At 51.1% G+C, this 22995-nt stretch overlaps 2 protein-coding genes across 4 annotated transcripts; one reads left to right on the top strand and one right to left on the bottom strand.

Annotated features, from left to right (window-relative positions):
- Window positions 1–329: 329 nt before the first annotated feature.
- On the top strand, window positions 330–8723 carry EXOSC5 (exosome component 5). 3 transcript variants are annotated; one of them, XM_079724434.1, is made up of 6 exons: window positions 330–519; window positions 4256–4369; window positions 5070–5191; window positions 6212–6352; window positions 7511–7600; window positions 8320–8723. In XM_079724434.1, exons 1-6 carry the CDS (start codon window positions 372–374, stop codon window positions 8410–8412), a joined length of 708 nt encoding a protein of 235 aa, XP_079580560.1. In that variant the 5' UTR covers window positions 330–371; the 3' UTR covers window positions 8413–8723. The 3 variants fall into 3 exon arrangements, with proteins under 3 accessions (XP_079580560.1, XP_079580558.1, XP_079580559.1); XM_079724432.1 differs by having other exon boundaries at window positions 345–519; window positions 8594–8723; XM_079724433.1 differs by lacking the exon at window positions 4256–4369 and having other exon boundaries at window positions 345–519.
- A 2571-nt stretch (window positions 8724–11294) lies between these two features.
- TMEM91 (transmembrane protein 91) lies at window positions 11295–14187 on the bottom strand (the record flags this gene model as incomplete). The annotated part of the gene is made up of 3 exons (XM_079724316.1): window positions 13969–14187; window positions 11991–12140; window positions 11295–11453 (listed from the first exon to the last, which is right to left on the bottom strand). Exons 1-3 carry the CDS (start codon window positions 14176–14178, stop codon window positions 11295–11297), a joined length of 519 nt encoding a protein of 172 aa, XP_079580442.1. The 5' UTR covers window positions 14179–14187.
- Window positions 14188–22995: the final 8808 nt, after the last annotated feature.

Below are 22995 nucleotides of genomic sequence, written 5' to 3'. Positions count from 1 at the left end.
ATATGTAGGTGGATAAAACAATCTAGCTTCCCCAAAATTACTCTGACCGCCTCATCGCAGTTGTTCCTGTAACAGGCAAAGAAGAGGGCAACCTGACCAGAGCCTCAGGGTTTCAGGGCCCGGGGACCTCGGGTAGGACATATCAAGGCCCTCCCTCTCTTCTCTTCTGTCCAATGGCTTTCCTGGACTTTCGAGGGGGGAGTAGGAGGGACCAAATTGTTAGTAAACGCGGAGCCACGTGCGGGAGCCGAGCCTGGAAACACCACCACCCAACCCCGGGTCGGCGCGTGCGCACTAGGGACGCAGTCTGTACGCAAGCGCGCGCTTCTGGACGGAAGCGACAATCCCGGCTGCACGTGGGCTCCGGGGCGATGGAGGGCGCGATGCAGACTGAGACTAAGATCCGCGCTGAGTCTGGAATAGAGTCCGGCCCTCGGGGTCCCGGTTGTAGCCTCCGGAACTTTGCCTGCGAACAGAATTTGTTGTCCCGGCCCGATGGCTCGGCCTCTTTCCTGCAAGGTAGGAACTCACCCAGGTCGTATTCGTTTTAGGGCGCGGTTACAGTGTACTGTGCTAGCTGGTAAATATTCCTCCTGGACTGGTGCATTTCTTGCCGAGGTGGATACTACTGCATACGTCAGTAGACATATACCTCTCTCTCCATACTAGCTGGGAGAAGGTATTTCCACTTTGGTAAGTACTCAGAATGAGAGAGGGGCAGACCTCCTCATAAGAACGAATACTCCAGAATGGGGGAAATCTCCTTACCCGGGTGTCTCCCTTGACTAGGTTCCTCCCCCGCCTCCCACACACGCACCCTGCGTCCATACATCCCAGGGTGAGGCAAACCCCTTGGTTCGCATAAATACCCGGTAGACTGGCAAATCACCACTAGCGGTTTAATTACTCCCTGGACCCATGGCAGATCTTCTACCGAAGTGGATACTTATCAGATTGAGGGTGATGTCCCCATCCCCACCCCACCCACTGGGTAAATATCCCTTTGACTGGGATACACAATTTTTCCTATATCCCTAAGATTGGGGCAGGTCTTACCTATTAGGTAAATATCCCCTTCCCTTAGCTAAATAATTCTCAGACTAGACTCACCTCCCTGACCCCGGGAAATATTCCTCTGGAGACAGGCCTAAGGATCACCCCCATAAATGCTTCAGGCCCTGCCTTAGGGCGTTACCTCAGACCCAGGTACAGAACCTGTTTTCACTCATTCCTTCATTGAACACATGTATTTTTGCTAGCACTGAGAATACATGGATAAAAAAATTTTTTTAATTCCTGCCCTAATGGAGTTTACATTCTAGTCAAAGAGACAGACAAAAGATAACTAAGTAAAATACATAGTAAAATGCTGTGGAGAAAAATATAGTAGGGAAGAGGATTAGGGTGTGCCAGAGAGGGTTGCAGTCTTAATTAGGATGGTAAGGAAAGGCCTCACTGAGATGGTACCTTCTGAATAAAAACCTAAAGGTAAGGAAGCAAACCCTAAAGAGATCAAGAGGAAAGCTTACCAAGCACTGGGAACCACAGGGGTAAAGGCCCTGAGGCCAAAACTTGCCTGGTGAGGAATAGTCAGGGGACAAGTGTGGCTGCAGCAGAGACAGGAGGCGGGAGGGAGGTAAGGAGGCCTGCCCGTCCTATAAGGCCTAGTGATTGAGAATGGAGCCATGTGACATGATCTGAATATATATTAACAGAACTCTCTGGCTGCACTGTTGAGGTTAGAGGGGGAAGGGGGAGGTAAGGGTGGCTCAGACCAGAGCGGTGCAGGTGGTGAGATTCTGAAGGTAAAACGGACAGATTTTGCAGATGGTTTGGTTTGGGGATATGAAAAAAAGAGTCAGGAATAACGCGATGGCTCACGGGCCCAGCCGCTCCGCGGCATATGGGATCCTCCCAGACCGGGGCACGAACCCGTATCCCCTGCATCGGCAGGCGGACTCTCAACCACTGCGCCACCAGGGAGGCCCAGGAATAACGCGAAAGTGTTTTTCCCAGATCAGCTGTGCTGGGAGAAGATGAGATCAGTTTGGAACATTAACTTTACAGTGCATAGTAGACATCCCCGTGGCAGTGTGGACTGGGCAGTCGGACATACAAGTCTGGAATTTGGAATCCTTCGGCTGTAAATGGTATTTCAAGCTACCGATTGGATGGGATCACCGAGAAAATCAGTATAGATGGAGAAGAGAAGCGGTCCCAGGACTAAGCCCTGGGTCTTCTAGCTTGTGCAGAGCTAGGAAAAGACACTGAGAAGGAGCAGCTAGTAAGGTAGGAGGAAAACCAAGAGAGGGCGGTGACCTGGAGCCCAGAGAAGAACGTGTTTGAGCTGTAAGGGCCAACCAACTGCATTAGTCCTACTGAGAGGCTGCATCACGTGAGGATGGGCTAGACCTGTGGGTTGACAACTTGGACGTATGTCATTGGTGGCAGCGCAGTCAAGAGCCGTTCTGGTGGAGGGATGGGGTCAAGGAGGAAAAGAAAGAGTCAGTGAGTGGAGACAGCTCTTCAGGAGCTTTGCTGTAAGAGGATCAGATAAATGGGGCAGGAGTTAGATGGATGTGGGGTCCAGAGGGGAGGAACTCTTGTGCTCTCATGAACCACAAACAGCTCATCTATAGTAACAGGAAGGAAGGCCCCAGTGTGGCTCTAGTTCTGCTTGGATAATTTCCCCCTTCGGGTGCATTCTCCTGGAGCCAAGAGAATCCCCTCCATTGTGTGGCAGCTCCTCCCCGTCAACCCCAGGGAAAAAAAGGCCTCTACCCGGGACCTCCCCAAGGCTTAGCTCTCTTGCTAAATGCAGATGCCTGGAGTTTCTTAGAGCTTAAGAAATACTGAGCCCCTTTTGTGTTCTAAAACCCCAAAGCCCAGGACCCTGGAGCAGGGTCCTTTGCAGACCTTCAAAAGTGTGTCCCACATGCTTCTGGCCTCAGAATCTCTGATGAGGTTAAAATGCAAAGCCTCGGGCTTCCCTGGTGGCGCAGTGGTTGAGAGTCCGCCTGCCGATGCAGGGGACACAGGTTCGTGCCCCGGTCCAGGAAGATCCCACATGCCGCGGAGCGGCTGGGCCCGTGAGCCATGGTCGCTGAGCCTGCGCGTCAGAGCCTGTGCTCCGCAACGGGAGAGGCCACAACGGTGAGAGGCCAGCGTACGGCAAAAAAAAAAAAAAAAAGCAAAGCCTCAGAACCTACCCACTCCAACTAAGGCTGGCCTTCTACAGTTTTGAATTAATTGCTGTGGTGATTCTGATTGCAGGCCAGTGTTTTGAAGCTTTGCTGGAGCTCCGTTTCTTCCCACTGCAGGTTGCAGGCCCAGCCACACAGTAGAATGGCCTGTGGAGCTCTGAGGCTGCTGGTGCCTGAGCCCCAGGCCCCAGCAATGGAATTAGGCTCTCTCGGGGAGGGACCTGGGCATCAGTATCTTTTAAAGCTACGCAGTGAATCCATTGTGCAGCCAGGGTTGAGAACCACTGCGTCATTAGTGGTTATTTTTAACTGGAATAGAGTAGAAGATATCAGAGTATATCAAAGCAATAACGGTAAGAGTTGTTTTGTGAGGCTTTTGTTCCATTTTGGGTGAGTTTTAGGTCCTGCTCTAAAATGTATTTCTTATTGGGAGTTAGGGTCAGAAAAGTTTGCAAGCTGCTGCTGAGGTCCAGTCTCCTCATTCTGCAGATGGTGAAACTAAGGCCCAGAGAAGTGAGCAAAATCAGCTGAGGTTACAGAGCCAGGAGGAAATAAGCAGGTGTCAGGACCCACCCCCAGATATTTATCTCTTTCTCAGGTGTCCTGACTGCTGCACAGTTTCGGGATGTGAGCCTGAGGGAAGAGAGCTGGGCTAAGGGAAGCTTTGCATGGAGAAGTTGGGACCAGCAGCGGTAAGAGGGAGAAAGTTTAGCTCTCAGGAAGAACTTCCCATTAAAATTTATAATAATAGCTAAAGTCTTTTGGGCACTCAACACTTACAGGCACAGTCGTAAGTGGTTTTCTTTTTATCTCATGTAATCCTCACAGCTGTGAGGGAGGTACTGTAGTTATCCCCATTTTACAGATGAGGAAGTGGAGGCAGAGAAATGAAGCAAGTGCTCAAAGAATCACTACCAACAAATGGTGGGCCACAGTGAGGGTGATGTGGGCAACCCTGGCCACCTGGCTCAGGGCCCACAATGTTAAGTGCCAGGCGTTGGGCCCCAGAGGCAGGGAAGATTTGGGTGAGACCTCCCATGCTGTCTCCCCAGGGGATACCTCCGTCCTGGCAGGCGTGTACGGGCCAGCAGAGGTGAAAGTCAGCAAAGAGATCTTCAACAAGGCCACACTGGAGGTGACCCTGAGGCCGAAGATCGGTCTGCCTGGTAATTGGGCCTCTCACCCGGTGTCTCCCTTACCCCTCCCTCTCATCACCCCTCGGCTATTTCTTCCCTTTTTTTTAAAAAAAAATATTTATTTATTTTGGCTGTGCCAGGTCTTAGTTGCGGCATGCATGCGGTATCTAGTTCCCCGACCAGGGATCGAACCTGGGCCCCCTGCTTTGGGTGCGTGGAATCTTACCCACTGGACCACCAGGGAAGTCCCCTGCCCTCAGCTATTTCTGTCTCTTTCTCCAACTCTCTGCTTCTGAGTCCCTGTTTCTATCACTTTTCTCTCTTTCTCCCTGTCTCTCTCCATCTTCACTTTTCCCTCCTCTTTCCTGGCTCCATCTCTCCACCTTTCCATTAACCTGTTTTTCCACTCTTTTACTCTGTCCCCCTCACTCCCCAGGGCTGGGCCCACTGGGATGGGAGTGGACAGCAGCACTGGACGTGGGAGCTCAGAGGTTCTCCTCCCCGGGAGGCTCCGTTGGTGGGTGCTGGAAGTGGCAGGGGTCGGGTGGGTGGCAGTCAGGCCCTGCCTCCTTCCCAGTGGGACTCCTCTGTCATCCATTCAGGGTCTTCCAGCAACCCGGACTGGGACTGCAGGCCCTTTTCCAGAGGGCTTGGGTGGGGCATATGGAGGAAGGTGAGCCAGATGGAAGGGAAGAGTCTGACAACCCCACCCCACCCCTGATTTCCCCAGGCGTAGCGGAGAAGAGCCGGGAGCGGCTGATCAGAAACACTTGTGAAGCGGTGGTACTGGGAGCTCTGCACCCCCGCACCTCCATAACCGTGGTGCTGCAGGTCGTCAGCGATGCTGGCTCTGTATCCTTTCCCCCAGGCCACCTCCTCCAGGAAGTCCTCCAGAATCCAAAGCCTGTGCCAGTGACCTCAACTCTGACCCTGAGCTTGGATTTGAGGCTCAACACCAGGGGAGCCCTGAGCAGGTAGAACCTTAGGTTCAGCAGCTCAGCCTTGAAAGATCGCCGTGGTTTGGGTAGAGGTAGAGAAAGGTAGAGGCCAAGGACCAGAAATGGGCATTACTAGACGGCTTTGCAGGCATGGCCCTGCGTTGGGCAGACACTTCGCAGATGAGGGAAAAGGAGGACTGTTGCGAACCCATTTCACAGAGGGGAGGCAATGGAGGGTCAGTGGCAGAGGTGGGACTGACTGATAGTGAAGCTGGGCCCTGGGGAGGAAAGACTTGAGCAAACTGAGGTGGTGCCACCTGTCTGACTCAGGCCTGTGCTCACCTTGCACTATGCCAGGGCCACACCTCTCCCCTGCACTGTGGGCTCCCTGAGGACACTGACTCCTCCCTCTGTCACCCTGCCCGTCTATTGCCTGGTAGCACCGCATGCTCTAGATACCCCAGCTCCAGGCCTGGCTCTGCCACTGCCTCCTTGTGTGATCTTGGAAGGCTTCTGCCCTCCGTTTCCCTGAAGGTGCATATCTGTTGAATATCATTATGATCCCTGCTTGAGGCTCAGAGGGAATACGTAACTTGCTCAAGGTCACACAGCTTAGAGGTGGCAAATTCAGGTCTGGAACCCAAGGATACTTGATCCCAGAACTACTCTGCCTTTCTGTGATCAATTAGTGATGTCTGCTCCAGGCACTGGCAGGGCGAATGGAGGCATGGATATGTTCTGCTGACCAGCCCTCCAGTAGAAACTCTTAGCCTGGGAATTCCCCAGTGGTCCAGTGGTTAGGACTCTGCTCTCTCACTACTGAGGGCCTGGGTTCAATCCCCAGTTGGGGAACTAAGATTCCACAAGCTTCACAGTGCGGCCAAAAAAAAGGAAGAAAAAAAAGAAAGTCTTAACCACTGCCTGTGGCACTCAGCTCCTGGCCTGTTGCCTGAATGCCGCCTGCATGGCACTGGTGGACGCAGGTGTGCCCATGCGGGCCCTCTTCTGTGGGGTCACCTGTGCTCTGGACTCCGATGGGACCCTCCTGCTGGACCCCACAGCCAAGCAAGAAAAGGTAGGTATGAAGGGCGGGGTGGTCAAAGGCCTTGGGTAGACACTCCTCCTCTCCTCCTCTAGGCCTCACTTCTCCAAAACAGTTGGCTTGTACCACCTCAGTCTCAGCTGGCAAGCTCTGCCCTGTTCATCTGGGCAAGTGCTGGAAACCCAGCTCTAACCTGCTGAAGCAAAAAGGGAACTGATTTTAAGAGGTTCAAAAACAAAAGCAGGGCTTCCCTGGTGGCACAGTGGTTGAGAGTCCGCCTGCCGATGCAGGGGACGCGGGTTCGTGCCCTGGTCTGGGAGGATCCCACGTGCCGCGGAGCAGCTGGGCCCGTGAGCCATGGCCGCTGAGCCTGTGCGTCCGGGGCCTGTGCTCCACAACGGGAGAGGCCACAACAGTGAGAGGCCCGCGTACCGCAAAAAAAAAAAAAAAAAAGCAAAGGAGGAAAGAGTTTTTTCTTCATTGGCTCAAGGTCACAGTGTGCTAGGGTTCTGGTTATTCCCAGTTATCTGCTCAGGACTGTAACAGTCACATCCAGTCGGGAAAGCAGAAACCCCTTGGGGGATTTCAGACAGAATTTAATGCAGGGAACTAGCTATAACCATATTGGAAGAGCTGAAGGAGCAAAAGGGAAGAAGAGAGGACACCCAGAGATTAGAAGCCGGAAGCCAGCTCCTGCTCTGTACTGGTGGAGACACTGGTGTAGTCAGATCTAGATGCACAGAGATGGTCTGGCTTTGCCTTGGCTGCTGAAGTCCAGAACCCACCCCATCTCCATGCCTCCTGTGGCAGGTGATATACCCCAAACTCCTGCTGCAATCCTCCCTCCCAGTCTCCCACCAGGTTCCTGGTAGAACCTAACTGGCAGGGGAATCTGGGAAATGTAGTTTGCTGGCTTCCAGCCCCAGGGGTACAGAGCGCTGCAGGGAGATGGGAGGCACCGGGGAACGACCGGCACTGTGGCTGCTGCCCCTGTGGCGCAGGATACTGTGCTCGGAAGCCCCTGTCAGAACCATGTGGTGGAATTTGGCATGGGTAGTGATTACTCAAGGAAGCAGGGAAGGGGTGGTATGTAGACCAAAAATTTAAAAAAATACACTGTTTTGGGGACCAGCTAAGAATGTGTCTGAGGAGAGAGTCCCAGGTCCCCCACCTTGTACCCCTCATCCCTAGGAGGCCCGGGCAGTCCTGACCTTTGCACTTGACAGCGTGGAACAGAAGCTGCTGATGTCCACCACCAAGGGACTCTACTCTGATGCTGAGGTACCACTGTGCAATTGGGGGTGAATGCCAGATCCTTCCCACCCACCTGACATGAGGTCCTGTCCCAATCCTAGGAAGCTTAAGGAGGGCCCCGTCCTTGCATCCGTTCTGTAAATAGGAGTTTTCAAACTTTGTAGCCATAGAAACCTTTGTGGGAATTTTAAAGGGAAGACCAATTTATGAGAAGAGGGGCACAGGTTGAAATCAAGAGATGGGGGCACCTGGAGGCCTCCCAGCTTCCAGCTCAGAGCTGTGCACCCCGGAACTCGGGGTGTCTGAAAAACAGAGTTTGGCACCTGTTGGGCCAAATGGTCTCCAAGAATATTTCCCACCTGGCCCTCCTGTGAATCCAGGTATACAAGGCAGTAAAGATTTGGGGTCTCAGGTTCCATGGCTTTTAAGACTATTTGGAGTCACAGGGCCTGTGGCTCAAAAATTCCAATCTGGCCCCGGAGCTCAACAAGGTTGGGGTCACGTCCAGGGGTCAGGATGCCTGATGCCTTTGGTCTGAGGGCCTGGAGCTGCTGGAACCTGACCCCTGAGGCCTTCCCCTTGAAGGAGCCCATGAAGTGGGGAAGAAGGAAATGCACAGGGAGTAATCCCCGCTCCACCTGCCTCCCCTTGGGGGGCGGGGCTCCCGGTGAACAGGGAGGTGGGGCCCGTCAGGCCGTGTGGGTGCAGGCCTGGGCCCGCAGCACTGAGCCCCTCTCCCTTCCCAGCTCCAGCAGTGCCTGGCTGCAGCCCAGGCTGCCTCCCAGCACGTCTTCCGCTTCTACCGGGAATCTCTGCAGAGGCGTTACTCGAAGAGCTGAGGCACGCTGGGGCAAGGTGCCCCTCCCACCACCTCCAGCGTCAAATAAACTGGTAGCCCAGCCCTGCTGAGAAAGTGGCTATAGCCAGCCCCTGGGGCCCGGGGGGCACAGACCCCACCCCACCCCAGGAAAACGCTAGTAGGATGGTGCATTTATTGACTGAATCTACTCATTCTGACAGCCCAGTGAAGCGGGACTGCTGTTAGAGTGTGCAGGCCCTGCTGGGTGCTGAGGCCTCAGCAGTGAAGGAGGCCCACATCCCAGGTTCGAGGAGCAGTGACGTGATGGACAAATAAAATTGGTGTTTTTTGGATGGTGGATGCTATTTAAAAACAAACGGAAGACGGGTTTAGGTGAGTCGGGGGGAGGGCAGATTTAATACATCAGTCGGGGACACCTCCGTGGAGAGGGGAACATGTGAGGGAAGCCCAGGAGGAGGCCAGGGACAAACTCGGACTCATGGACATGTATGGGGAGGACCCCCTGGCAGAGGCGGGCAGAGGTTCAAGGACCAGCAAGGTGGCCAGTGTGGCTGGAACAGAGGGCTAAGGAGAGTAAAGGAGATGGTCAGGGAGGCAGTGGGCCTCGTGGGCCTCGTGGGCCTCGGAGGGGAACCTGGCTCTGAATGCTGCTTTTACCCACCCGACAACCCTGTGAGGTGTGGCTGTTGTTACAGTCTCTGTTTTAAGGCAAGGAAACAAGGGGCTTCCCTGGTGGTGCAGTGGTTACGGATCCGCCTGCCAGTGCAGGGGACACGGGTTCGAGCCCTGGTCCGGGAAGATCCCACATGCCAAGGAGCACTTAAGCCCGTGCACCACAACTACTGAACCTGTGCTCTAGAGCCCTTGAGCCACAACTCCTGAGCCCACGTGCCACAGCTGCTGAGCCCATGTGCCTAGAACCCGTGCTCCACAACAAGAGTAGCCCCCACTCGCTGCAACTAGAGAGAGCCTGCGTGCAGTAACGAAGACCCACCGCAGCCAAAAAAATTAATAAAATTCAAGGAAGAGGGCTTCCCTGGTGGCACAGTGGTTGAGAGTCCGCCTGCCAATGCAGGGGACACAGGTTCGTGCCCCGGTCTGGGAAGATCCTACATGCCGCGGAGTGGCTGGGCCCGTGAGCCATGACCGCTGGGCCTGTGTGTCCAGCTCCGCGGCTGGGGAGGCCACGGCAGTGAGAAGCCCGTGTACCGCAAAAAAAAAAAAAAAAAAAAAAAAAAGAATAAGGTAAGGGAACAAGCTCAGAAGCCAGTTAACTGTCAGAGGTCACCAGCTAGTTAAGTGGTGGAGCACGGGCCCCACTCAAAGAGTCCAGACCCAGGGACTTCCCTGGCCATCCAGCAGTTAAGACTCCACGCGTTCACTGCAGGGGGCACGGCTTCAATCCCTAGTTGGGGATCTCACGTGCCACGTGGTGCGGCCAAAAAAAATTTCCAGACCCAGAGCCCTCACTATGCAGACAAACAATGGAGGTGCCAGCGCATTCTGGACCTCGGGTCCCTGTCTGTGAAAGGAAGTGGCCAAGGCCTGTTGGTTCTCTCTCGGGTGATAGCACCCCCTAAGGGGCTTTTGGAAATGAATGTATTTTCAGTTCTGATTTGACTAATCCCCACCCTCACATGCAGGGGGCAGGAGCCAAGATGACGCATCCAGCAAGGAATAACGTTCCCACAGGTGGGCCACATGGCTGCCAGATCCTGTCTGCCACTGACGTTTAGGGTTTTATGACACATCTGGGGGCCCTCTGCTGCACACTTCACATGCTTAAACTGGCCCACACGGTGCCCACAATTGCCCCTTTGAGCAGGTGTCATTTTCATCCCCAGTAAACAAGACGGAAATGCATAAATATCTTTAGCTTGAAATTACACTCCGTGAAGACGCACAGGAGAGCACAAACGGAATAGTGTTTTCTTCTAAGAAGCAAGATTAAATGGCATTAAGTGGAATGAAAAAACTAAACCACTCTCACTTTATTACTTCGTAATATCAGGCTCCATTTAATGTACCTCTGATAAGCTCAGAACAGGGCTGTTTTGCCTGCCAGAGTGTCAGCACTTTGAGGCTTGAAGGCCCCATCCCTCCCAGTCTCTGGGATGTGATGGGGCTGCCTCCTAGCCCGGGTGGGCCACTGAGAGGGTGCCTGGGGAAGAGGATCTTTGGGGTACCAGAGCTGCCTGCTCCATTCTCCTCCCCCACGAGATGGAGCCTGTGCAGTGAAGCCAAGAGATGGGGAGACCAGACTATTTTATCTGAGGCCCTCAATCCACTTCTCCCTCAGCTTCCCCTTTATTTTGTAAGGCAGTCTGAGTTGGATTTCTGCCACTTGCTGGCGAGGGGGCTCTGGGGGAGCCTGCTGTTTACACTGTATGACTCGTTTAGTCTTCAGAACTGCTCCAGGTGTGGGAGAAATTAGTCCCATTTTGCAGATGAGGAAAAGTGAGGCTCAGAAGGTACGTGGGCAGAGGTTACACAGTGAACTTGGAGGAGGAAGGCCTTGGAACCTGGCTTTCTCTAATTCTCCACCTATCACCCACGTTGTGAAGAGAATATTCTGCAATTTGGAAGCCCTCTGAGCTTCCTCGGATTCCCTCTTCCCTGGCTCTGAGGTGTCCGGAAGCACCCCGGGGGGCATCCTGTCACTCTGGCCCGTCCCTTCCGCCTTCCCACACAGACAGACACAGGTTTGGCGGCAGGAGTGTCTGGTGTTCAATCGCTGTTTGCGGCCTCCAGGAAGGGGGGTGGGGGGAGGGGGAGAACCGACTCACTCCCCGTTTCTGGGCGCTGCCGCCGCCGCCGCCTCATCCACCTGGATTCTCCACTCTGACCGCGGACACGCTGGGCGGGCGGCCCCTGGGTTCACAGTGGGGACCGCAGGGGCAACTAGGGCGGGTCCCGGGAGGCGAGGTAGGCGGCCAGGGTCACCAGGGCGGCCGCGTACGTGCACACGCCCAGCCCGACGGCCAGGACCCCCAGCAGGAAGGCGCGGCGGGAGGCGGCCCTTGCCCCCTGGACGTCCCCCTCGGCCCAAGCCTTGTTGGTCTGTGGAGGCGTTGGGCAGCGGTGACTCAGGTATCCCCTCATCCCACCCTGCTTCCCGCAGCCCGACCCTCCCCCACCCAACACACCCATGTATTCATTCATATGTTCCAAAAACATAGGGAGCAGCTACTGTGGGTCAGGCACAGTTGGGCACTGGGGATACTGGGTGATTAATAAAAATATGCGTATATTACTATATGCCACAGTTCTAACTCACTGAGCCTCACAATGACCCTGAGGCAGGAGTTATTCATTCCCATTTTACAGATGAGGAAAATGAGGCACCGGGAGTTTAAGTGGCTTGCCCACAACCTTACCAGAGGGTGGCAGGCCTAGGATTGGAGCTCAGGTTCTTAACCACCACTCTGGGCTGCCCTCTGTGAAAAATGCCTCATTTTACCCCTGAATGTTTCTATGTAAATCCCTTTCTCCATCACTTTTTTTCCCCCAAGCATGCTTCCTCTTTTTTTGCTTTTCTTTCGAGTGCATTTTTCTCTTCTATATCCAACCCCCTCCCAGCTCCACCCACAGACTGACCTTCTGGGCCAGGCAGAAGGTGGCAATGCCCACAGGCCAGAAACAGCACAGCATGGAGAAGACAGCCAAGCCAAGGTGGTCGTGGGGTAGGCGTGGGGAGAGAAGGCCGCCCCCATCCCAGTCCGAGTCACTGTCACTGGATGACACATCCTATGGGCAGGAGACAGCCTAAGTGGTCATCTCCACCCATCTTCCTTGCCCCACCGCTCCACTCCCCATGCCCCCAAAGACACCAAGAGAGAAAAATGTTCCAAGAGGTAGGCTCTTGACTTGCCCACATCCTGGATCCCTCTGACGGGAAGCTCTGGACCCTGTCTCCAGAGAAAAGCCTCACCCACACTCAAAAGCTTTGAGTTCAATTTCAAGTTCACAGGTCCACTTATGGATACTACAGCTGCTTATAAGCTCTTGAGTTAAAAACCGCTGAAGTGGCGACAGAAACCAATGGGGACTGGAACCTGCAAAAAGATGGCGATTAGGGGAGCCAGCTCTGGTGGCCTAAATTACTAGGACAAACCTACCTGCTGAAACTACAGGTTCTAGGTTAATATATATTTTTTTAATCTTGCATCAAATAGCTCACAAGACTTTAAGGAGTTACTGTAAAGCCAAAACTGAAGTGAAAATCAAGGTTAATTTAACAGAGAGGTCAAATGAATAGAGAAGGCCCCTTCTGCCCTGCAGGCATTTATCAATCCCTGAATGAGAAATTAAGCTTTCATTCAGACCTTGAACTAGATTAAAAATGATCTTTAACTGGTAGTACCCCCAGACAGCTGACAAAAGCAAACCAAATCCTCTCCTGAGGAAGGTACTTTCATTCTAGGCCTCAAAACAATTTTCCAAATACAGTGACCAGCATGCAGTCAAAGATAACCAGGCAGACAGGAACCGTGGAGGAGAACTAGCAGAAATAATAAGGCCAAAGTCTTCAAATAATGGGATTCTTTGACACAAACCATGTCAAAGCGAAGCTTACTGCCACAGTGTGGCAGACTCTGTTTCCAAAAATGGCCACACCCATCTCTTCCCTCCCACATGCTCTTCTTACTGTGTGACTGATAATCTTCTCATCAGGGGTGAGGTCTATGTCCACTTTCCTTGAGTCTGGGCAGGCTATGATTCATTTGTAATTGATAGAATGTGGTGGAAGTAATGCAACACGACTTGCAAGCGTTAAGTCAGAAAAGGTGAGGCAGCTTCTGCTTTGCTGAAACACTCCTGCTGGAGGCTGGAGGCACATAAGGAGTCTGGCTGCCCTGAAGGCGCCATGCTGTAAGCCCAAACCAGCCCACATGGGGAGACTCCTGCAGAAGCCCTGAGACTACATTAAGAGAGAGTTAGTCAACCAGACCCCAGCTGCTTCAGACCCTGACTGTTCCAGCTCTAGCCACTGGCTGACCGCAACCTCATGAAAGACCCTGAGGCAGAACCACCCAAGTCCTTCCCAAGTTCCCAACCCATGGAAACCATGAGCCATGATAATGATTGTTGTTTTAAGCTACTAAGCTTTGGGGTGATTTCTTATATGGCAATAGCAACTGGAAAACCATGTTTAGCAAATAAAAGACAAGCTTGACAATATGCACAAGGAATAAGAAATTATAAAAAATGACATTAATTGGAAAAAAGAGAGAGAGAGACCAGGGCAAACAGAGGCACAGAGATGCATCGGCTTTGGAAAGAGATGGACTGATAGAGAACAGGGGGGGTCAGAAATCAGAGGAAAGACAAACAGACACAAAGGGAACAAAGATGAGAGATGAATCTGGAGAGGAAAAGGTAAAGAAGCCAGGGGGGATGGAGAACAGGAAAAACCACACCTGGAAGGCCACACGCAGTTGCGAAGTGAGACTCCAGGCCAGCAGCTGGCAGCTGGAGTTGGCCAGCAGCCTGCCAGACGGCCACAGCTGCATTCACCTCCAGCCCCCTCCCCCAGCTCCCACTAAGTAGCCTACATTAGTGGTCCTGCTCCTACCTCAAGGTCGGGGAGCCCTGGCTCCCCCAGTACAGCACTCACAGAAGGAAGAGATGGTGGCAGGAACTGCCAACCCCTCAGTGATTCTGCAAAGGCTGTCTCTCGAAAGGGAGGCCCTGGCTCAGGCTTGCCAGGCTTCTGGACAGGGGGCTCACCGCCTACACCCACCAGCAGAGGCTGTTGGAGCTCTGGAAGACTGGGGTTGTCCATGGCTCGGGAGAGGCTCCCAGAGGGGCTTCCTGGGAGTAGGGGAAAGAAAAAGACGAGTTGTAAAAGTCTCACTTTTATCCTTCCCCTGACTCCTGGCTTTGGAGAGACTCCAGGCAGAGACTAGGTAGCTGAACCATCCTCAGACCCATTTTACAGATAGTAAAACCGAGGCCCAGAGAGTAACAGAGGTTGGTCCAAGTTGTGAAGAGAACTCAGGACTCTGGACATTCAGTTCCAGGCTTCTCTCTCCTCAGGCAAAAACCACACACCTGTTGCACATTTATTCCAAACCATGCCTTACATACTTGGCCCATGAACTACACACCCATCCTGGGTTGACACTCTCATCTCTCTCCCCCACACCCATCCCCAATGATGCTTAGTTCACACACCGCCTGTGCCCCCAAGCCTGCACACTCTCAATACCCAAGTCCCCTGCCACACATACCCATCCAGGCAAGCCCAATCCCCACCTCCACCTGTGCACATTCACGTCCCAAGGGACTGTTTGCATACTTGCCCCAAACACGAGCTCCCAACGGTCTTACACACTCACCCCAAATAACTCCTTGCACATTCATCCTAATCCCCCCAGGCTCAGATTCTCCCCAGATGCACATATATGCACAGGCTTCCCACACATGCAGCCTGGACACTCTCCCCAGTCCCCATCACTTCCCTTGCACATCTGCCCAAACACCCGGGGCCACACACTCCTCTCTTTCTCCACCCACATCCATGGCCCACACCCACCCGCTCCGCTGACACCTCTTGTTTTACCAGAATCCAACTTTGCACACTTCCCCCATAACACCACCAACCCACCACACAACTCAACCACGGAGACTATTCTTCTCGCCCTCACAATCCCCCTGCGGGGGTCCCCAAGTCTCCCGCCCTCAGTCCAAACCTGGCTTGAGCCGATTTCCTGGCCAAGGTTTTGCCTCCCTGTCCCCAGCGCCAGGACCCGGGAGAAGAGCGGTGCCCCGCAAGCTGCGCCTCTCACTCACAGCCCACGGCCATAGGCCGGGACCTCCTGGGCTCTCCGCACCGACACCCTCCCCGATCCTGCCGCTCAGGGTGGGGGAACTCAGTGAGCCCCGCGCTCCTAGGGGTCTAGGCCTGGGGGGCACGGGGTCTGAGAGCTCCGCTGCGCGCCCCTCTCAGCGCCCCGGGCCCGCGGCGCGCAGGGGCGGGGGTGGGGGCGGGGCGGTGGGCTCCCAGGCTCCGCCCTCAGAGGAGGCCGCCGGGTGTGTGTGGGGGGGGCGCGGGTGATGGGGCCTTGAAGGCCGACGCCAGCGCCCGGCGCTGGCCCTTGCCACCTCGGGTGCGGAGGAGCAGGCGGAGGTCTCCGAGGTCAGCGGGCCCTGACATCCTGAACCCAGACCCAAACGCTGCAGGACGGAGGACGGGGCGCCCCGATTCTCCAGAGCCTTCCTGGCTTGGCCCTGCTTCCACCCCACTGCCCTCCCCCCTCCCCAACAGTAAAAACAGCAACCCCGGCTAACTGTGGGCACGGTTCTTAGTGCTTTACATATACACGTACACGTTTACTCCCGAGAACCACCTAAGAGGCACTATCATTGATTGTCCTGTCGTGCCCAGGAGGAAACGGGCGCAGAGAGTTAGAACTTGCCTAAAAGCGTGCCGCCGGGTCACTGAGTGCAGACTACGCCCGGCGCGGGGGTTAGATACCCTACGTTCATCAACGCGCGGACTCCTCTCAGTAGCTCTATTTGTATCCCTATTAGGCAGTTAAGGAAACTGAGGCTCAGAGGTGTGTGCTCACTTGGCCAAGGTAAACAACTGGTACTAGGACCGACCCACAGACTGTAACCCAGGGCTGTATTTCTTGCCGGCCCAAGTAGAGGGGAGAAAGCAGAGGCAGAAGGTGCGGCGGGGGCTTCCAGGGAAAGGGGCGGTGCTGGGAGTGGGCCAGGGAGGGCGTGCTGCTTAGCAGGTGGTACAGGTGGTGGTTATGAGTTAGTGTTTGGACCCACACAGACCTGAGTTCCTTTCCAGGCTCTTCAAAGCACTCGCTGTGTGACCTCTGGATAATGGCATCACCTCTCTGAACCCCAATTTCTTCATCTGTGAAATAGGGAAAATACCCCCTGCCTCTTAGATATGATAACATATATAAAGCACTTAGATTAGGTTCCATAACAAATGTCCAACATTTGCCCCAAACTAGGCACTCTGAATGTGTTTGATGGTGTTTAGGAATATAATTGTTTACATCCGTCTTCATCAGTCTAATTAAGGGACTCTTCTCGCCCAGCAGTCCTCCACCTCCTTCAGGGAGGCCACCCAGCTTGCACTGGCTTCTCTTTCTCGGAAGCCCTCCATCTCACCAGTCCCAGACAGCCAAACTGGAGGATTCCCTTCCTGATGTGGGGCAGGCCAGCATTCCCTCGCTCCAGGGCTCTGGGGCTCCGTGCCAAGAGTCCAGACGCTGAAGCTGGTACAGGCCCCACTCCTGGGGAGAACAGACAGTGTCTGGAAGTGACCTTGGCTCAGCCAGAGTTTCTGGCAGACAACAGGCAGGGAGACCCACAGGAGCATAGATGAGAAGGAGAGGGGGCAGAACTGTTTTATGGGGAGAGACACCCTTGTTACTCTGTATCCCCTTAACCTCACTCTTATCACTATGAAACATATTACATATTTCTGCTGGTTTGAGTCCTCCCACCAGTGCCAGCTCCAGCTTGGCTGGGATTTGATCTCTTTTGTTTACTGCTGTGCCTCAGGGCCTAGAACAGTGCCTGGCCCCAAGCAGGACTTTGATACATATTTGTGGGGTAAGGGCATGAATTCTCACCAGCCTCAGTTTTTTACCAAATCCCTGGGCAATGTGGGTCCCTTCAACCCCCTAGGCCACCGTAGAGATTTATTCACTTCCAATAGATCTCTCTGGCCACCATCAGCCTCGTACAGTCTCCCCACCCCTTCCAGGATGTCACTAGGGGCCCAGGCCTCTTGGGGGTTGTGATGGTCCTGGAATATTAAACACAAAATTCCAGCCAGGATCATCAACAGAAGCCTAAACCACTGAGTGAAAGTTTGATGAGGAACAGGATATTTATTTAGTCTCAAAGTATCCTCCCACAGATTACTTATTAATTACAAAGGGAAAAAAATAGTATTAACGGACAACACCAGCAGACACCGCCTAAAACCAGGTAATAGAAGTTAACATCACCAGTATCGGGACAAATGAACATCGTGTGCCTCCTGATATGCACTGAAAAGGACACAACATCATTTCTGTGATGTTTTTCTGCCAAAAATGCATCATCCAAATTGAATCATGAGAAAACATGGGTCAAAGCCCAACTGAGGGACACTCTATAAAGTACTTGGTCTGTACACTTTAAAAATGTCAGTGTCATGAAAACCAAAACAATAACAAAAATTTAAAAGCTGGCAGCCAGTTCTAGATTAAAGGTGACTAAAGAAACATGACAACTAAACAAAGTGTGATCACGGATGGAAAGCAGATGGTGACAAGGTATGTTATTGGGACAATGGGAGAAATTTGAACATAGACTATAAATTAGATGATAGTTTTCTATCAATCTTAAACTGATACTTGGGGAAATGTTAAATTGGTATTATGGTTATATAGGAGAATCCCCTTGTTCTTAGGAGAATTTTACTAATATATTATGAATTATATTTACGAATATAATATATTTGCATGTGTGTATATATATATGCATGTGTGTGTGTGTGTGTGTGTGTATGCAGAAAAGCAAGCAAAAGAATTGAACAAAACTTCACAGAAAGAGGAAATCCAAGGGAGAGATGAACATTTAAAAAGTTACTCAACTAATCATCAGGGAAATGCAAACTAAAATCACAGTGCGATACCAATACACACCCACCAGAATGGCTAAATGAAAGAAGACACCACCAGGAAGTGATGGTGAGGATATGGAGTGGGGAAACTCTCGTACACTGCTGGTGGGCATCCAAATTGGTCCAACCACTAGGAAAGCTGTTGGGTAGTTTCTACTATAGCTGAACGTATCCTATGACCCAGCAATTCCAGTCCAATCAGATATGAACATATGTCCACCAAAAAACAAATTCCCATCAACAGATGGATAAAGTGTAGCATCTTCACACAGAGGAAACTATATAGCAATGAGAATGAAAGAACTACAGCCACATGCAATAGCGTGGGATGAATTTCACAAACAAAACACTGAGCAAAAGACAGCAGACACAAAACAATGCATATTGTGAGATTTCATTTATATAAAGTATGAAAACAGGCAAAATTAATCCATATTGTTAAAAGTCCAGTTAGTGGTTTCCTTTGGGGGCATCCTGGAGGGGCTGGTCATGTTCTTTTCATGAGCTGAGTTCTGGTTACCAGGTGTGTTCAGTTTATGAAATTTAATTCAGCTGTTCACTTATGATTTGTGCGCTTTTCTGTACACTTCAAAACATTTATTTTTGAGAAAGAGCAAGTTAGATCTAAAGATATGGATAACTTTCCAAGATGTATCACTGAATGATAAATGCAAGATGTGGGAATTCCCTGGTGGTCCAGTGGTTAGGACTCAGCGCTTTCACTGCCGAGGGCCTGGGTTCAATCACTGTCAGGGAACTAAGATCCCAGGAGCTGCGCAGCGCCGCCAAAAAAAAAAAAAAAAAAAGCAAGATGTAAAAGAATAATATGAACAGTCACTCTGTTAATCAGTACAGCACTTCCTCAAAAAATTAAAAATAGAATTATCATATGACTCAGCAATTCCACTTCTGGGTGCATACCCAAAAGAACTGAAATCAGGGTCTTTTTAAAAAAAATAAATTTAATAAATTTAAAAAATAAATTTATTTATTTATTTTTGGTTGTGTTGGGTCTTCGTTGCTGTGTGCGGGCTTTCTCTAGCTGTGGTGAGGGGGGGCTACTCTTCATTGCAGTGTGCGTGCTTCTCACTGTGGTGGCTTCTCTTGTTGCGGAGATGGGCTCTAGGCACGCAGGCTTCAGTAGTTGTGGCATGCAGGTTCAGTAGTTGTGGCACGCGGGCTTCAGTAGTTGTGGCACGCGGGCTCTAGAATGCAGGCTCAGTAGTTGTGGTGCACGGGCTTAGTTACTCTGCGGCATGTGGGATCTTCCCAGACCAGGGATCAAACCCATGTCCCCTGCATTGGCAGGGGGATTCTTAACCACTGTGCCACCAGGGAAGTCCTGAAAGCATGGTCTTGAAGAGATATGTGTACACCCATGTTCATAGCAGCGTTATTCACAATAGCCAAAAGGTGGAAGCAACCCAACTGTACATCGACAGATGAATGGGTAAAGCAAATGGGGTGTATATATAAAATGGGATATTATCTAGCCTTAAAAAGGAAGGAAATTCTTTGATGACCATTTTGTAATGTATAGAAATACTGAATCATTATGTTGTGCACCTGGAACTAACATGGTATTGTAGGTCAATTATACTTCTAAATAAATAAATAATTGCCAAGTAATTTTTTTAAAAAAAGGAAATTCTGACATGCACTACAGCATGGATGATCCTTGAGGACATTATGCTAAATTATTCTAAATGAAATAAGCCAGTAATAAAAGGACAAATAATGATTCTACTCAGATGGGGCACCTAGAGTAGTCAAATTCATAGAAATAGAAAGTAAATAGGTGGTTTCCAGGGGCTAGAGGAAGGGAGGGATGGGGAGTTTTTGTTTAATGGGTACAGAGTTTCAGTTTTGCAAGATGAAAGGAGTTCTAGAGGTTGGTTGCACAATTATGTGAATGTACTTAATGCCACTAAACCGTACACATAAAGATGGTTAAAATGGTAAATTTTATGTTATGTGTATTTTATCACAATTTTAAAAACTTTAAGAATAAAAAGTAGGGCTTCCCTGGTGGCGCAGTGGTTAAGAATCCGCCTGCCAATGCAGGGCACACGGGTTCAAGCCCTGGTCCGGGAAGATCCCACATGCCGCGGAGCAACTAAGCCCGTGCGCCACAACTACTGAGCCTGCGCTCTAGAGCCCATGAGCCACAACTACTGAGCCCACGTGCCACAACTACTGAAGCCCGTGTGCCTAGAGCCCGTGCTCCACAACAAGAGAAGCCACCGCAACGAGAAGCCCATGCACTGCAACGAAGAGTAGCCCCTGCTTGCCACAACTAGAGAAAGCCCACGCACAACAACGAAGACCCAACACACCCAAAAATAAATAAATAAATTAATTTTTTAAAAAAAGAATAAAAAGTACAGGGACTTCCCTGGTGGCGCAGTGGTTAAGAATCCGCCTGCCAACACAGGGGACATGGGTTCCAGCCCTGGTCTGGGAAGATGCCACATGCCGCGGAGCAACTAAGCCTGTGCGCCACAACTACTGAGCCTGTGCTCTAGAGCCTGTGAGCCACAACTACTGAAGCCCGCGCGTCTAGAGCCCGTGCTCGGCAACAAGAGAAGCCACCACAATGAGAGGCCCACGCACCGCAACGAAGAGTAGTCCCCGCTCACCGCAACTAGAGAAAGCCCGCGCGCAGCAACAAAGACCCAACACAGCCAAAAATAAACAATTAAGATCAATAAATTTTTTAAAAAAGAATAAAAAGTACATAAATATTCAGTGTGCTTCTCGTAAAAAAAATGTAAAATATGCCATTTCAGTAACAACAACATAAACAATAAAAACCATCAATAGTAACAAACATTTATCGTGCTTCTTATGTGCCAGGCACTGCCCTAATTTCATTAGGCATTTGTATTCGTTATTATTGCTGCATAACAAATTATCCCCCAAAACTTAGTGGCTTAAAACAACAAACAGGGACTTCCCGGGTGGCGCAGTGGTTAAGAATCCTCCTACCAATGCAGGGGACAGGGGTTCGATCCCTGGTCCGGGAAGATCCCACATGCCGCGGAGTGACTAAGCCTATATGCCACAACTACTGAGCCTGCGCTCTAGAGCCCGCGAGCCACAGCTGCTGAAGCCTGCACGCCCCAGAGCCCGTGCTCCACAACAGGAGAAGCCACCCCTCGCCACAATTAGAGAAAGTCCGCGCGCAGCAACAAAGACCCGACACAGCCAAAAATAATAAATAAATAAATAAACAAACATTTACCATCAGACAGTTTCTGCTGGTCAGGAATCTGTTGATGGCTTACCTGGCTGGTTCTCGCTCAGGGTGTCGTGAAGCTACAGTCAGCATGTTGGCCAGGTGCAACAGTCACTGGAAGATTTGATGTGGCTGAAAGATGTCCTTCCAAGAAGGGTCACTCACATGATGCTGGTTTGTTGGCACGGGGCCTCGGTTATTTTCCATTTGGGTCTCTCCGCTGGCTGCTTCAGTGCTGTCACAAATGGTGGCTGGTCTCTCTCAAAGTGAGCCATTCAATAGAGAGATGGATGAGGAAGCCTCAATGCCTTCTATGGCTTAGTCTAAGAAGTCACACAGCAACACTTCTACCATATTCTGCTGGTTAGAAGCAAGTTACAAAGTGCAGCCTATACTCAAGAGGAAGGAAATTAGGCTCCACCTAGTGAAAGAAGGAGTGTCAAAGAATCTGTGGACATATTTTAAAACAGCTTCATACATTCATTAAATCCTGACAATAATCTAACAAGGTGGGTACCATAACTCATTCTCAAGTTACAGATGAGGAAACTAAGGTACAGAGAGGCTAAAGGTCACACAGAAGAGCCAGAGCTAACACTTAAATCCAGGTAGTTGAACTGGGAAGCATTTTCTTAATCACTAATGTCAACCAGTGGGAAAGAAACCACTGAAGAAAAAAATGAAATGAAAATGAAAATGAAAAAAACTGAAGAAAAAAATATTTAAGAAGGAGCATTGTATGAGACTTTTGTTTGTTTTTTGGGCATGCCACGTGGTATGCAGGATCTTAGTTCCCCAACCAGGGATCGAACTCCATGCCCGCTGAAGTGGAAGCGTGGAGTCTTATCCACTAGACCGCCAGGGAAGTCCCATGTACCAGACTTTGATGACTGGTTGGATGTGGTAAGTGATGGAGATGAGGATGACACCCATAACCTCCATATTCCTTTGATACTGGGAGATGTGTATCCAAGAGAGGCAGGACAGCAGGAAGTTAAGAACATAAGGTGTGGGGACAGAGTGAGACAGAACTATAATCAATTTGGGTTTTTTAAAAATAAATTTATTTATTTTTTACTTATTTTATTTTTGGCTGCATTGGGTCTTCGTTGCTGCGCGCGGGCTTTCTCTAGTTGCGGCGAGCGAGAGCTACTCTTCGTTGCGGCGCGCCGGCTTCTCACTGCGGTGGCTTCTCTTGTTGCCGAGCTCAGGCTCTAGGCACGTGCGGGCTTCAGTAGTTGTGGCTCGTGGGCTCTAGAGCGCAGGCTCAGTAGTTGTGGTGCAGGAGCTTAGTTGCTCCGCGGCATGTGGGATATTCCTGGACCAGGGCTTGAACCCGTGTCCCCTGCAGGTGGATTCTTAACCACTGCGCCACCAGGGAAGCCCATCAATTTGGTTTAAGGCAAACGATTTTGCCCTAATTTCTTCATCTTAAGTAAGGCTGATAATTACCCACCTTGTGGGATATCTGTGAGGATTAAAGGAGATCATGCATGCAAAACAATCAGTTTACAGCGGCTGGCACGGAGAAATCACTCGATAAATGGTAGCTTTCAAATATACCTATTAGTGAAATATTATTGAATTGTATACCTATTAAATTATTTTATCTATATAAATACTATCCTATTGAAACGTTGCCCTCTCCCTATAACTTTCAGCTGGTGACTCTAACTTTTGCAGTCCCCATTTTGCAAAAAGTAGAGGAATAAGTTCCT

Source organism: Hyperoodon ampullatus (assembly GCF_949752795.1).
Source record: "Hyperoodon ampullatus genome assembly, chromosome: 18".
NCBI classification, from domain to species: Eukaryota; Metazoa; Chordata; class Mammalia; order Artiodactyla; family Ziphiidae; genus Hyperoodon; species Hyperoodon ampullatus.
This window is presented reverse-complemented; position numbering and strand designations above follow the sequence as displayed.

Bases quoted from the DNA above. Each gene is read 5' to 3' on its own strand.
- EXOSC5 (XM_079724434.1), top strand. From the start codon at position 372: ATGGAGGGCGCGATGCAGACTGAGACTAAGATCCGCGCTGAGTCTGGA. The intron at 4,370-5,069 runs GTAATTGGGCCT...TGATTTCCCCAG, and splicing joins GCCGAAGATCGGTCTGCCTG to GCGTAGCGGAGAAGAGCCGG. The intron at 7,601-8,319 runs GTACCACTGTGC...CTCCCTTCCCAG, and splicing joins GACTCTACTCTGATGCTGAG to CTCCAGCAGTGCCTGGCTGC.